General features: G+C 37.5%; 1 protein-coding gene across 4 annotated transcripts in view; it reads left to right on the top strand.

Moving 5' to 3' along the window:
• The window catches only part of KDM4C (lysine demethylase 4C), a 392,092-nt gene that overhangs the window by 229,016 nt on the left and 146,636 nt on the right, over window positions 1-16,440 (top strand). For all 4 annotated transcript variants that reach the window (XM_082628071.1, XM_082628070.1, XM_082628069.1 and 1 more), the window contains exons 13-15: window positions 46-227; window positions 1,880-2,093; window positions 4,013-4,089. In XM_082628071.1, the coding sequence (XP_082484197.1) occupies window positions 46-227; window positions 1,880-2,093; window positions 4,013-4,089 (473 nt within the window). The remainder of the gene's footprint in view (window positions 1-45; window positions 228-1,879; window positions 2,094-4,012; window positions 4,090-16,440) is intronic.

Below are 16,440 nucleotides of genomic sequence, written 5' to 3'. Positions count from 1 at the left end.
ACCTGAGTCCCCTGCTCACTGTGTTTTCACACCCTTTCTCTTAAGAGTTGCCCGAGGTTCCATCGATTGAGGAGGAAGTGGAAGAAACCGAGTCTTGGGCAAAGCCTCTGGTCCACCTTTGGCAGACGAAGTCCCCAAACTTTGTGGCCGAGCAAGAGTATAATGCAGCCATGGGCAGAATGGAGCCGCACTGTGCCATCTGTGCTCTGCTCATGCCCTACTACAAGGTAGCCAGGGGGAGGGGCCCCTGCCCACGTTTCCTTTCACTGCAGCACTTTGTGTGACTGTGAAAACACAGGTGAATCTCTGTAGGGTTAGGCACATGAAGAGGAAGACATTAGTACTTCTGTAGCTAATGGCTATCATAGAGCAGCAAATGGAATTCCTGAGTGCCACTTGAGAGACTTTTCTGTGACAGTGCTTTATCATTTTTGAATGTCTTGGTTTATTTCAGTCAAGGGGCAATTCCAACCTTTCTTTCTACCCCTTTCACGAAGAAACACAGAACTTACAGCTTAAGAATAGTAGAAGCTTACAAAGAGAGAACTTAGATCTAGTCTCTGCTTTATGTTTGAAAATATTACTCTCAATCATATAAATGTCGGCTCTGGGCCCACATTTAAAATATCTCTCTTCATCTTCCCACGTGGAACATGCAAAAGACACAGCAGGACTCAATGCAAACTGAATTGTCCAGTTCACCCTCATCAGCCAGCCATTCATGATATTATTTTCAGATGTCATTTTGTATATGTTATGCTGATAGCATCTTAGGTCACAGAGGACCACATTCTCCAGCACTAGCACAGACAAAATGATCTTTCAGAATCTGGTAAGAGTAAAACTACCAGATCCATTTTTAGATACAATATATTTTAAAGTCTGTTGATGTGAACATTGTGTTCTGGTTTATATTTTCACTGATAGAGTCAGAAATATTTTACTCAAGATCACATCATTCCTAGAGTTCCACATTAAGTAATTCTGCTTAGACGTTTCAGAGCATGAATATGTGTGATGTGCCACATTCTCAGACCTTTGTAAATAGAGAAAGTAGTTCATTCACTTGTCTTTGAATGTGACACTGGTGAGTGATTAACCTTATTTTTATTTCCCATTTAGTCACTAATTTTCTGTGTTTTCTTGGAAAAACTTACCTTTATATTGATTCTTGCTTCTGTATCATAATCTGCCTGTATATTTCCCCGATAATTAAAAAATTCCAACTAAAATTTTAAGATTTGGGGAAATTTATTAATATAAGCTCTCTGGGGATAATAAGATAGTTCATTAATTAGTTTCAAATAAACACTGAATATTTGTTGTATATTTTGGTGAGAGGTGATGATTTCTTTTTGAACATTATCCTTTGTTATTTAATGACATTTGCTAGATCTTTCTGTCTTGCTGTTTTAAAACTTTGTGGTGAGTCAAAAAGCCTTCAAAAACTCTCTAAATACTGTCGTACAAATTAAAACTGAGGTCTTTGAAGATACTCCTTCAGGTGTAACCAGGTAAGATTCTTCAGTAAATGAAATCAGATCTGTTAACCTAGTGCAAATAAAGAAGCAAAAAAAGTTCATCAGAAGAATTGATGCTTTTCATGAACTATGTATTTAAGAACATAGTTTTAGTAGCTCATCGATTTCTGTACCAGCAAATGTACAGAATATCCTCTCATTCCTACAGCTTAGCTTCTGGATGGGAGCCTGAGGAGTGGCACTGATAAAGAGCTAATAGTGGGTCCGGGAGAAGAAGAGGAAGTATAGCAGTTGGAAGTTAGTGGATGAACAGCTATTAGGGGATTTGAGTGACCAGAGCAAGTGATCTGAGCTCTTTTCCATGTTTTTCACTCACGTGGAAATATTTTGTTTTTCAGCCAGATATCAGCAATGAAGAAAATGATTCTAGATGGGAGACAAAATTAGATGAAGTGGTTACTTCAGGAGGAAAGACTAAGCCCCTCATTCCAGAGATGTGTTTTATTTATAGCGAGGAAAATATAGAATATTCTCCACCTAACGCCTTCCTGGAAGAGGATGGAACAAGTCTTCTGATTTCCTGTGCAAAGTGCCGCGTTCGGGTTCATGCAAGTAAGTGAGTCTGTCACTCATTAATCGCTAGCTTTTCAGTGCTTCACATAGTCTCTATTTCTCACCCGTTTGTAACTTGCCAAATCTGTCACATTGTACTATTGGCATTATTAATGGTTAGATCATTCTTTCTCACATTTCTTCTAATGAAAGTATGAATAGATGTAATCATCCTTTTTCCTCCAATTTTATGTGGTATCAGTGGAGAACAGGTCTGGTTCTGTTTGTTTGTTTGGGGTCCAAATGTGGGATCATTGTGGGATTCCTTTCACATGCTTGAATTTTACTTATTTTAAGTCTGTAAAAACTGAGTTTTAATCTCTAATGTTGATTCATGACTGTTTTCCTTTGTTACTTTTGAAAGAGAAATGAGTATTCTTTTGGTGATTTGGGGAATTATTGTTAAATTTAATTATCGAGTTAGAATTTTATTCTTTGTAAGGGTAGGGAGATCTTCATTGCCTTCCAGGGGGAATAAGTGCTTAGAGTTGTTTTCCCCCAAGACTGAGAAGGTTAGGCTCCATACCTGTCTCAATTTGGTGTTTTTACATAATTGTGTTAAGTGGCAAATACATTTTTTTAGATTGGTCTGCCATATAAATCCTCTAAAATGTATAAAATGGATCTATTAAACATTGCAATTCTATTTTAAAGCATTTTAATATTCCAACTCTTACCAAGTCAAATGTTCTGTTAACATTGTATGTATGGTGTGAGTCTGTCAATGTAGTATGAGTGATTTATAATAAAGGTATTACCTTCTATATTTACCCCAGAGTAATACCAGTCGTGTGTTAAGGTTGAAATTGCCTGGCTCTCTAGCATTTATTTATTAGATACTTTCATCTTCCCCAAGGGATTTGAACATGATGTGCTTGAAATGTAATTATATAAAACTTCTTATTTGCTTCTATCAATTTGTAACACACATACACATATATATACACACACACATCCACTCTACGTGATTATATTTATATGAGAGGCAGTGCACCATTTCACAAACAAGTTTGGATTTAATCTTGACTCCAGAATGCACTAGCTATGCAATTTAGCCATAATATTTTATAAACATGTGCTTGAACTAAACACTTTATAGTCTTGGGTAACTATGATAGGCTTTTCTTTGGGTAATTACATTTCTGTTATTTTCTCTTCCCATGTCAAATGTTATAGAAATTTGATATTAAAAATTACTCCTTTAAATTTTACTCATTTAAATCTTTCAAAACTCTTTTTTCAGGAAACCAGAGTAACACATGTTTGTTGATACCGTATAATTGCTACATATATTTATATCATCAGCTATCTCTTTACATCGTTATTTTGAGTCAGGCATGTACTGAATGGACAAATAGAATTGAAGACAGCTCTTCATCACTAACTATGAATTGTGCATCCTTTGTTCCTATCACTGAAATTAAAGCTAATTAAATGTAGCTTTTGAAATGTAGTTTTATATTACATTAATTTTATGCACTGATTTTAGGTACATAAATATTATGTCACAGTTTATTTATTGTGTCATTTTAAAACTTTCCCAAACTTTGCTTCATAAATTGCAACTTATTTTGAAATAATGTTTTACGTGAGTAAAGGACTAGACTCAACAATTTAGAAATTTTCTAAACACACATTAAGTATTATCATCAGTATTCTCTATGATAACTGTTGTGAGCACTGGTAACTATTAAGATGCACACTCTCATTTTTTCTGGCAGTGATAATCCTATTAGCTATGAGGCATGGGAACCAAAAGTATCTTTGAGCCAGCCTTGCTAATGTTTTGTTCTAAGCAGTGAGAATCAAAAATGGGATGATAGGCTGTTGTTCCGATTTTATTTATTCAGTGCTAAAATGTGTAATATTGTCAAAATGCAAAAGACTTTAATTAATGGATCCATACTATTATTTTATAGGTTGTTATGGTATCCCTTCTCATGAGATCTGTGATGGATGGCTATGTGCCCGGTGCAAAAGAAACGCATGGACAGCAGTAAGTGGCTAATTTTAGTATCTTTTAACTCCTTTTCTCACTCCATCCACTGTGGGTCCATTTAAATCTAGTGGTCAGGTAAGATGGTACACATGCTTTTGTGTGCCATTCCACAGTTACCTGTACTTCTCGTCTTCTCTTTCCAAATCATCCTACCTGGTAGCTCTATATCCATTGTGGAAATGTTAAATACATTTCTAGGCATCACCATTTGCTCAGGAACCTATGGAGACTACTGGTTTATTAGAGCATGTCCAAAGTATTGCTTTATGTTCTTGCCCAGCTCTATTTTGCAGTTCTTGAAAATAAGTCTTCTAAGTAACAGTGAAGGTGGGAATCTTCAGTGACCTCTCAGGAAACTGTGCTAATTCACAACTATTCCACTAGCGTGAGGTCTTCCCCACTTATTCATTCATACATTCATACTTTAGAAAATTTTAGAGTGTTCTGTGCTAGGCATTGCTGTGAACTTGAGATAGAAACTTCAACAACAAATGGTTCCCCACTTGGAGAACACAGATTTCTCTTCACCTAAACTGTTTTTCCTGAAGACCCTGTTGAAACTTTAGCTTACATCCAAGCATTGCATTCCATTCTGTTAATCCACCATGTCACCCATTTTGCCATTTGATTATGTGCTACCTTAATTTTTCTTAAAAATTCTCTTTCAAGAGGTGTCAGAACATGTTTGAAAGAGACTGATCAGATCTCAAGACTGTATCCCTCACTCTTGATCTCAGAGCAGATCAAGCTGAGGCTTGATTTTGATTGTAATAGTAGCATTTGCTTTATTCCTTAATGATCTCTAATGATAATGAATTAAATTTCCTTGCAACCAAAGCTAAAAACCTGAAGGACAATGCTTTACATGAGGAAAATTTATGTCATGATTATGTATGTTTAGCTCTCCGTGTTGAAATAGACATATGGTGACTATAAATTAAAGGCATCTGTGAGAATGTCTTTCTGTATGATTTTATTGCTGGCATTCACTCTGGGGTAGTGAGGGGAAGATGGGGCAAAATATGGACACTCTTTATAGTCCAAATAATCTGATTTCATATTAGAGGTAATATCTCCAACTTAAGAATTCTTTTCATTTGTGGGTCCAGATAACATTTTGGTATTTCCTTTGGTGTGTTCATTATGTTAACAAAAACTGTATAAATGTACAGCATCTTTAAAACAGCCATGAAGTCCTGATATAATAAATATATTCAGCTCTTATTTATCAAGCTGGTTCTATTCATATTATATGAGCCAAAGTAAAGCCTTGTAGAGTCAGTTTTACTAATGATATCCCCTCATTCACCCTGAAGTATAGATTTAGAATTTAGAGATACTCTAATCCAGTTCACCAAGGCATGAAGAGTTCTCTGTTCCATCCACAGTTACTGCTTGGCTCCTGTGCTCACACACCGAGCAGTCCTGTTATCCAAGGTACTACTGTCCTTTGCATGGCAGAGCCAGGGCCAGGCCTAGGCCAGCCACCCTGATTCTAAGGCAGCTTCTGATCAATTGTGTCATTTTCCTTTAGCATGTCTACAGAAGGAAATACTTAATCACTCTCTGCAACTGATTTGAAGCATCTTTCTATTAACCTTAACCCCTCTGCACCCTCAGAAAATACAGTGTGCCTTTTGTATTTTAATATTGATACCATGTAAATCTCTTTTTAATTTGCAGTAAAAATGGGAGCTCTTAAATACAGCTTTGCATTGATTTTTTTAGACCTACATAATTTCTTAGTTCTAATTGGAAATGATCTGAATTCTCAGTGAGCCAATTGTTTTTTCAGTTTATTCGTTTTGAGTGAACTCTGTCCATGACGCTCTATTTCTAAATTTTTCTCCTGAGAAATAATTGAATTTTATTTTAATCGTTGCTGAGAAGTAACTGATAATATTGATATTTTGGCTTTAACACCCTTATTTAGTGTGGCATTGAGTGTTGCAATATTAATTTTTTACTAAGCACTTAAGTATGATTCTTTGGATTTTGTGGCTGAAATGATTACATTTTGAAAGTACACTTAGAACTTGCTTTCTTAGGAATCAATCTCACACTGTTAGTTTTAGGTTCCAGAGGAGTCCTAGACCTCCTTTTATTGATAAATATAAGCTCTAAAAAAGCTAGTGGAAATCTAACGATGCAGCTGAGGTCAAATGCTATTTCATTGCTGGCTTTTATTTCACTAACTCTAATTACTAATTATTTCCTGGGATTTTCTTTTTAAACATGGTTTGTGAAGGTAAGGCTTATTCATCATGAACACAAAACACTCCAAGAGCATATTTTGCTTGGGATATGTATTTATACAACAAATGTGATTGTTTCAGTTAATTCTGTTTCCTTTTATGATTAGTGCTTTGAATATCTTGAGGGTAGCCTGAAACACCTTGTATTCATTTTCATAAAGTATGTGTGAGAATTGTATATGGTAGTTCTATTTTTTAAAGATTCTTCTTAAAAAGAGTATCTGTTGATGGGTGAATGGATTAAAAAAAGTGTGTGTGTGTGTAGATACACACACACACATACATGTACAATGAATATTATTCAGCCATAAAAAAGGAAAGAAATCCTGCCATTTGTGATAACATGGATGAACCTGGAGGGCGTTATACTTAGTGAAATAAGTCAGGGAAAGGCAAATACTGTATGCTCTTACTTCTATTGGAATCTTAAAAAAACCTGAACTCATAGATACAGAGCATAGATTGGTGATTGCCAGGGGTGGGGGGTGGGGGTGAAATGGGTGAAGGTGGTCAAAGGGTACAAGCTTCAGTTACAAGATGAATATGTTATGAGGATCTAGTATATAGCATGGTGACTGTAGTTAACAATGCTCTATTAGATACTTGAAAGTTGCCAACAGTAGATCTTAAATGCTCTCACCACAGAGAGCAGAGTAGATCGTAAATGATTTAATCACAAAAGGTAATTATGTGAGGTGATGGAAGTGTTAACGAACCTTATTGTGGTAATTATTTCTCAATATATAGATATATCAAATCATCACATTGTAGAACTTAAACTTATACAATATGTCAATTATATTTCAATAAAGCTGGGAAAAAAAGAGGAACACTATATCATAGAGATAAGTATCAATTATTTAAATTTTGGAAGCAAAGGCATCCCAGCGATTATTTCATCCAGCCCCAGACCATAACTAAGTAAATAAGTTCATACATTAGAAGATTCTGTCAGCTTCAACTTGGGCTTGGTGGGTGAGAATATACATAAGGCTGGAATCAATGTTCACAGACCAGCTGTCTTTTTATTTACCAATTGTAAAGCGTGGAAGTTGCTCCGGACCAAACTGCCCTGCTAGTTTTTAAGTAACTGGAGGCCAGAACTGTGTCTCATTTTTCTCTATAACACCTCTAACACCTGGTATAGTGTTGGATCATTTCTGAACTTGCAGAGCTTTTATCTGTGACCTTGGTCTGTGACCTTCAGTGCTCTCACCATTTCCAGTTTTGGTTTAGTCCTCACTGTGTTTCATTTTGCTACTATTTCTTTACTTTAGCCACTTATGTCATCTAAAATAAGAAACAACAAGCTGTACTGCAGCTTTAGCTGCATGTGTTAGAGGGAGAGATTAGTTAAAATTTTGAATAACACCCTATCTTGGATTCTAGAACCCTAGCTCCCTGCTCACATTCAAATGAAATGAAATGAAACAGTGAAATAATTCCCCACATACCTGTCTCTCCTGACATTCAGGTTGTATATCTCATAGTTCTAATTAAATATCATTGCTTTGTGCCTGTTTGTCCCATTTCAGTACTGCTCAGATAAATAGATCTGTATGAAAGCTATGTTTGCGTTTATTAGAGTATTTTATTTTCAGCTCTGTTTGTTTCTAACCCTTTTGTGATTATGTAATTCATTTTGGAGCCATTTTTACTCCTTCATTATAGTAGCGCTTTAGAGTGCATTCCAAACATTACCAAGTTCTGTTTTTAGGTGTTGAATGTCATTACTCTGATTCTAGAATGTGTTTCTTGCTATTTTGAGTCTTAATTTGAATCTAATCACTTTTGACCTAAATTACTAGAGTTTTGTGTCTAATCTGTTTATGGATTTCCATTTTATAATGACTACAAGTTACTGCTAATAAAAAATATAATGTAATATTCTCACTGTAAAAATACAGAATTTGTATTGCTTTCTTTCACGTTTTTTTCCCTACTGTTTTCTTTTTTATCCCTATTTTGAAAAATTGTTTTTGAGTCTGAGTATTTCTGTAAAATTCCTGAACTCTACTTTAGGGCTTCACTTCTAATTATGAAGGAGGATGTTAGTTAAATGTCTGGAAATGAACTGGTAACCTAAATACTTTTATTGTAAAAAATAATAATCTATGTGCTGAATACTCTGTAGAGTATTAAGAGGTAATATGCTAATAAATCACAGGAGGATTTTCTATACTATCTTCTAAAGAATTTATAAATGGAATTCTAAAGAATAAAATATAAGCAGGTTAAGAGGTTAAAGAGGAATATGGATAAGATTTTCTCTTTTTAAAATTTAGGAATAATGTAGCTTTTTGGTGGTTGTTTCTTTGCAGGAAATCTGGATGTTTCTTTTGCAGTGGGGGTCACTGTGAGGTTTTGTTTTAGTGCCAAAATGGGAGTGAAAACTTCATGGGAAGATTGGTAATTTAACATATGGGAAGTCACGTCATACTCAGATTTATGACCCTGACAAATCTTGAGTTGCCAGTCTTCTGTCCAGGGTAGCATTAAGCCTGTGCTGTAGGTTTTCATTGTCAGTGTGAAAAAGTCCAAATAAAGTATCATTTTGTGCTATGCCTTACTAGGGAGCTTTTTTAATCACCATATGTAATTCTTGGGGGGAAGGGAGGGGTAGACACAGTAGCTCACATACCTATAATCTAAAATCTTAATTACAGGAAGATTTAAAAGCAACGTAATGAGAAGGTTCGACTAGAGATGTATATCTAAGGCCTCTTCTCACCCTAAAATCCCTTGATTCTGTGTTGTTTTTTATTTCCATTTTGCCTTAATTAGTTTTCCTTAAGAATTGGGCACCTTCAAGAAATCTAAATTTATTCCTGTATTTCTTAACCTGGTCAGAGGTGATGAGTAACAGAAAAGTATAGGAATAGAAGTGACATTGGTAATTATTGGCTGGATCAGTGTAGTTTTTATGTGTTCAAGGAAACTTTCGTTGTTTTTTAAAAAGTGACTTTAAAGGCCTTACTATAACTTTATCTACCTGATGTTCAGGAATCTGTGGCAATGCACATCATCCTCGGGATTTCTTTGTATTTCAGTATATCCCTTTGCTCTTAATTTAGGAGAATTTGTTTAAATATTTTCGTTTCAAAGTAATACAGTAAAATACACAGTTGTATATTATATTGTTGGGTGGATATTGCTGCGCTATGAAAAGGTAGATTTTGAAATGAAAAATTAAAACACCTTAAAGGTTAGAATTTTCATTCTGTATAATGAAATACTTGAACTAGGTAATTGCACACATTTATTATCTATTGAAGAGCATTTATTATACTCTGTAGAGTAATAAAGTTGTACTATATATGTATAACAAACATAGCATTCTGTTTTTTTTTTTTTCAAAATGGTTTTAAGAAATCAAAACCCAAACATGAAATAGGTTTTCACCTTGGCCACCTATCTATTCACTGTTCTCTTTATTTTGCTTATTTGTTTTTTTTTTAAATGGACTAACAGATATGAGCACAAGCTATACCTTGATAATCATTTGGAATTAGCATCTTCTTTCCTCTTACAAAGAGTGGAATAAGCAATTGCAGTGATTAAAAATAAATATTTTGGTGCTGTTTATTTATTTTTATTGCTTGATTATAAATAAGTGGCATCTATAGATTGAGTAGTGGTTGCCATTCATGCCCTCCAAGGCTGCACATAGCTATTTTTTGGCTTTTGAAAGAAAGTGGAGTGTTTTCTCTGCATGAATCATAATCACAAAGTTAAAATCTGGAAGTACCTGAGGTAGTGGTCTTTAAAAAACCCAACCCCACAGTGTTGCTAAAGCTTGTGAGCTAAAGAATCTATGTCATTTGTTGGAACACGTTTATCTGAACTCTTAATCTTTGGAATATACCTTAGTCTTTATTTTTTTTAATTTATTTATTTTATTTTTATTTATCTTTGGCTGCATTGGGTCTTCGTTATACGCGTGGGCTTTCTCTAGTTGAGGCGAACGGGGCCTTCTCTTCGTTGCGGTGTGCAGGCTGCTCATTGCGGTGGCTTCTCTTGTTGGGGAGCACGGGCTCTAGGCATGCGGGCTTCAGTAGTTGTGGCACTCGGGCTCAGTAGTTGTGGCTCGCGGACTCTAGAGCGCAAGCTCAGTAGTTGTGGCAAACGGGCTCAGTTGCTCTGCGGCACGTGGGATCTTCCCGGACCAGGGCTCGAACCCGTGTCCCCTGCATTGGCAGGCAGATTCTTAACCACTGCGCCACCAGGGAAGCCCATATACCTTAGTCTTAACTCCCTACCCTTAAGGCTCAGGTAAAAATGATCAACTTCTTGGAAAGTTGGTAACTCATCTTTGGGAACAATGAGGTCCCAATCCCTATAACTCTATGTACTCTGGCTAATAATGGAGGAAGTTGGTCTAATAGATAGAGTCTGACTCCTACTGTGCATCGAGGCTGGTCCTATAGATAGGGGCGTAACTGATACGAAGCAACCCTAACCGCACTCTGTTAAATCTGAAGGCAGTGCTTTCTCTTCTTTCTCTCTGACATGGGAATTCTCTTAGGGTAGAGTTAATTAAAGAAAATGTATGTGGCTGAGGATATGTTACCCTTATTGCAAAATACAACCATTATATCTCCTCTCCAACTCCTCAAATAAAAATAGTGGTACTGATAATAGATGTTAGAATTGCCAATCATTTGGCTCTTGGAAGTCTTGTGTTTTAAAAAAAGTAATAGTTTCATTTTAAAATGTTCGACCTATAGATTCAGAATAACTGCTGATTTAAATATAAACCAATATAAGTAGCAAGGATAGAATTTTTCTAGCTTCCATAAAATTTAGTACTGGCAAAGACTAAAGAATTCTTCATCTATCTCAGAAATTTCATTTTACAGATACTGAGCCAGGGGTTTGAGAGAGTAACTTCTTTGTCTAGGATCACCCCTCTATATGGTAAGAGAGCCCAGATTCATGGCAGTACTCAGGCCTCTCACTCTCAGGCCCACACTCTTTTTTTTTTTTTTTTTTTTTTTTACTCTTCTCAGTTACTTGTTTTTAGAGTGGAAAGAAGACTAAACAACCGGCCTAATTCTGAGCAATGTATCTGAATGACTTTTGTTTGTTTACCTTGAAAATAAAGTCAGCACTAATAGTGTAATTGGTCACATACTTAATATGGAATGATTAGTGTTATTGGGTAGTTGAGTAGAGCAGTGTCCTTACTCTTTCATATTGACTCTAGTTTCTGCCTGGAGGACCTTTCCCAGAGCTGGATAACCCCCTGAATCTAGTTTCCCAAATGACAACCGAGTTGGCATTTTTCTTTAACAAGGAGCTCTGAATTGGCTTTGTAGATCGGAGCCATTGATGTTTAGATCTGATTGACTATGGCCTTGAGAGGTGTGGTGGCACACCCTCTCCCTGTGATGTGTTTTATGCTGTTTTTTTTTTTTATTATTCCATGGGATACTGTCAAGACCAGGTGGTGAGAGGCTGTCAGTCTGAAAGGCTGACTTTGATCCTCAGACACAGTAAAACTAGTAGAAAAAGAAAGGCTGTATTCTTGTTAAATGCCATGGCTGTGTGTAGCCAAGTGGTTGCTTGTGCCAGTTCTCTTCTCCAGTGAGGTGTCCCTGGAAGCCGCTAGCCAGACCACACTCTCCCATTTGAGGTGACGCATTTGAGTTCAGAATTGCCTTTTCCCTCCTGAGGAGGCAGATTTTTCTGAACAGCTGCAGACTTAAACCTTGGCTCACAAAGGCCAGGGTGGTAATAATTATTTTACTTTAAGCAAACAGAACAGCACATTTGAGGATATCAATTATCCTGACAGCATAGCTATGATGTGGAGGCCTTTCTGTTAGGGAACTGCTTACAGGCTAAAAAAGTCACAAATCTTTTTTTTTTTTTTTTTTTTTTTCTGTTCATTCTTCTCCCTTTTGCTCAATAGACACAAACCCTCCCTACCCCACTTTGGTAATGGAGAGAGAGAAAGAGAAATCTACATAGCTTATTGTAAGGGGAACTATATTCATAAATAGCTTCTTGATTGAGAACAAATGCCTCATTAATCTTAAGTGCTTCAACCAGAGAGCACAAGTAAAGTCAGGAAGAATAATGACTGACATTATGGGGAGCATAGCATACTGCACTGCACACCAGGATGTGCATGCCCGGAGGTCACTGGGCTAAAATGCACATCTCCTTAGCAATGAGGAAAGAGATCCCTAGGAAGCATGGAGGGGGAAAAAAAAGTGCAGTGCAGGCATTTCTCATGAATGGCAAAAACTAGTCCAGTGGCAGTATGAAGAAATCCTGTACTTTGTTATTTGCTATCGAAGGTCATGCTGGGAAGAAAGAATAAACCAGCTGGGTTTTTATTTGAAAGCCAAATGTTGTACAGTTTTAACAAAGTAAGATGTATGTTCAATTTGAAGTACTTTGCTTAGGATCCTGGAAATACTATTATGTAAATGCCGTGAAGTTCCATGTAGATTACCTATGACCAGCCTTAAATTATAGAGGTGCTTCTCCTTGCTATCGAGCATATGCCTGGCTTGCTGTCGGATAGGTGCTCTGCAAACCTCAAAGTAATTTTTATACTGCCGTAAGGAATGGCATCAGAAAGATAAATGGTTGGGGGGGATGTAATTTGAAACAGAGAGTATGATTTCCTCTTCTGTTATCGTCCTTTCGTACATATGGCTGTATGATAGTATTTAAGTTGTTAAAATGTAGTGAGAACATCTCCCCCCACTCCCTGCCATCGGCATGTCTACATCCTAATCCCTGGAACCTGTATGTTATGTTGCATGAAAAGGGAATTATGGTAGCAGATAGCATTAAGGTTGCTAATCAGCTGGCTTTACAAATAGGGATATTATTCTGTTTACCTGGGTGCATTCAGTGCAATCAGAAGGGTCCTTACATGAGGAAGAGCGGGGCAGAAAAGGTCAGAGTAATGTGATGTGAGAAGTGCTTGGCCTGCTGTTGCTCGCTTTGAAGATGGAGGAGGAGGGCCTAAGACCAAGGCACGTGGGCTCCCCTAAAAGCTGCAGAGGGCAAAGAAATAGATTCTCCCTGAGAGCCTCTAGAAGAGAGTGACCTGCTGACACCTTGATTTTAGCCCAGTGAGACCCATTTTGGAATTCTGACCTACTGAACTGTTACATACTTACGTTGTTTTAAGCCATTGTATTTGAGGTAATTTGTTATTGCAGTAACAGAGAACTAAAGGGTGTACAATAGAAAGACAGCCTTTTGAAAGGGTAATTAGTTTTCACTCTTAACCATTCGGCATTCCACTAGGTATGTTGTATTTTCAGTGTCATCTGTCATTTTCAGGCATCTTTCTCTGACTACCTTCTGTCTGTCTAGCCCACACCCTCTGGTTCTGGGACTCCAGCAATCCTTTCACCTCACTGTGATGTATGATTCAGTAATGCTCCCAACTTTTCAGTCTCTCCCTCCCCTCCTGTCCTTACTTCTGTTTAAGCTACTATATTTCCTTGCACATATCTCAGCTCCCTTGCCACTCTCTGACTTTGTTACTCTTCCTTGGTATAACTCAACCCTGGTAAATCCAACTATCTATCTACTCTGTACCTGCACCTCTGTAGCTGAGTATGGCTGTGGAGAAACACCCAATATGCAGATTGCTCTTGCTTTCAGTTTGTAACTGGAAGTTGGTCCTCAACGGTGTGGGTAATTCATGTTGCATTCCCATCACTCATTCACTCTACTACTCTCCTGATTGACTGTTTCATATCTTCTTTTTCCTCAAGCTTCCCCATCTTCCCCATCCTCACCCTCACCTCATGAAGTCTCTTCATATTCATGGAGAAATGGGAAGACACCAGTAGAGATCTTAATGTTTCTACCTGCTTCATATCTATAGTATCTCTTCTCCTAAGGCCATCCGCTCTCTTATACACAGGATCATAGTTACAGTAATTCATCCCTTTCTCGCCCACATCCCTTCTCCAGATGATTCTCATTATTATCCACACAGTCTGTTATTTTTTCAATCTTCAAGTAAACCGAAAAACCCTCTCTTGATCTTTCTTCCCACTAGCTCCCACTCTATTTCTCCACGCCCCTATATATATAGTAAAATTTCTGAAAAGGCTTATCTTTATTCACTGTCTCCAACCCTTCTCCCCCACTTCTCTCTTAAATTTATTCCAGTCATAGGCTTTGCCCCACTTTTTCTTAGAAACTTCTGTTGATCACTGTCTCCTGTTTGAAGCAGTCCTCGCTTGGCTTTCAGGATCCTGCACTCTCCTGCTTTTCCTCTCACTCCCCAGAGTTCAAAATGTGGGCCTCTTTTCTACACTAGCCCATTTGGTAACCTCATCCTATCTCATAGCTTTAATGGTTGTAAACAGCATCTAGTCATTGATGGCTTGGGCATTTCTGGTCCAGCTCAGTCTCACCCTTGTGGCCAGCTTTATGACAGCATCTCCTCTAGCATGTCCAATAGCTCAAATTCACCCTGTCCTGAACTGAATTCTAGATATTCTGCAGGCTTCCATATCTCCAGGCCTTCCAGCTGCTGAGGCCAAGAACTTTAGAGTTAGATTTGATGCTTTCTTTTTCTCATACCTCACATCTGTCTGACAGTAGATCCTGTCTTGTCTACTTTTAAAATGAATCTAGCATCCTGTCCTCTTCTTAGTCACCTCGGCTGACATAATCCAGACTAATCTGCTCATCCTCTCTTTCCTGGATGTGGTAGTAACCTGCTAACTTCTCTTCACCCTTCTACCCTTGAACCTTTATTGTCTGTCAACACAGCAATTGGGATGATCTGATTAAAATATAAGTCAGGTTATCTGTCCTTGGTGCATTCAAACCTTACAGTGGCTTCAGGCCATCGACTTTTTTTCATAGCTTATGAAACCTTACCAGATATTCTTTCTCTTACTTTCTGATAACCTTTCCTATTAGAAAAGGCCAGGATCTGTTGCCATCACCTTTCCCTAGAGAATCCATGGCCCACTCTCAAGCGCTTAACATCCTTTACCTTAAATAATCTACTGATTTAGTTTGTATTCCCTCCTAGCCAGAGTGTTTTTTTTTTTTTTTTTTGCGGTACATCGGCCTCTCACTGTTGTGGCCTCTCCCGCTGTGGAGCACAGGCTCCAGACGTGCAGGCTCAGCAGCCATGGCTCATGGGCCCAGCCACTCCGCGGCATGTGGGATCTTCCCGGGCCGGGGCACGAACCCGCGTCCCCTGCATCGGCAGGCGGACTCTCAACCACTGCACCGCCAGGGAAGCCCCAGAGTGTATCTTTGTCATTTACTGTTGCCCAGTGTCTAGGACACAACATGGTGATTCACCAATATCTGTTGAATGAATATATATTTTCACTTATAATACAAATTAGGTGTGAGCATCTAAATTAGGGAACTCACTTGCTGGTATAAAATTTTTTGGACCCTGTGAAATTTCCATTCAGAGGATTACTGTAGGAAACTTGTCATCCAATTTCCTAATCGCTCAGAATTCTTGCCAGCCCCATCCTAACATGAGATTCCATCCTCTCTCCAACCCTGATAACTGAGCCCCATCTCCAGAAATTGTTCTTCCATGTTTTGTTGATCAGCACTTTGTAAGCTAGTTTTCCATTAATGTGATTAATTAGTCTTTGTTTTCCCAGCTCAGACAGCCCTATTTTATGGTTTTGCATTTCTGTTATGAACACGTCAGATAAATAAGGCTGTGGGGAGTTACTTCAATCTTGTAATTTTTCTATAGCACTGAAAATTGGCTTTAGTGTCACTTATGGATACGTCAGCTGAAATGAGAGCTCCTTACAAGGCAGCTTGAGAATGTTAGTATTGACATTTCTTTAATTGATGTTTTATAGAAGAGCCATTGGAACATGATTTCCCTCTAGGACAAATAACAAACAACTATGATAGCCATATTCTAACAATGCCCTTCTCACCATTGTTGTTAATGTTGTGTCAGCACTTTGATTATAAACACTGTTTTTCAGTTTAATAACTGAGCTGTAAAGAAATCATTGTGTTGTAAATTGGTATACTAGCTGTTCATCTCAGCGGTGACTTTTTATGAAACCAAATTTTAAAAGTAACTTGGTATTACTAAAAGGGGATTTTG

This window comes from Mesoplodon mirus (genome assembly GCF_964341445.2).
Source record: "Mesoplodon mirus genome assembly, chromosome: 1".
NCBI lineage: Eukaryota > Metazoa > Chordata > Mammalia > Artiodactyla > Ziphiidae > Mesoplodon > Mesoplodon mirus.
The sequence above is the reverse complement of the archived record's forward strand: the minus strand, read 5'-3'. Positions and strand labels throughout refer to the sequence as shown.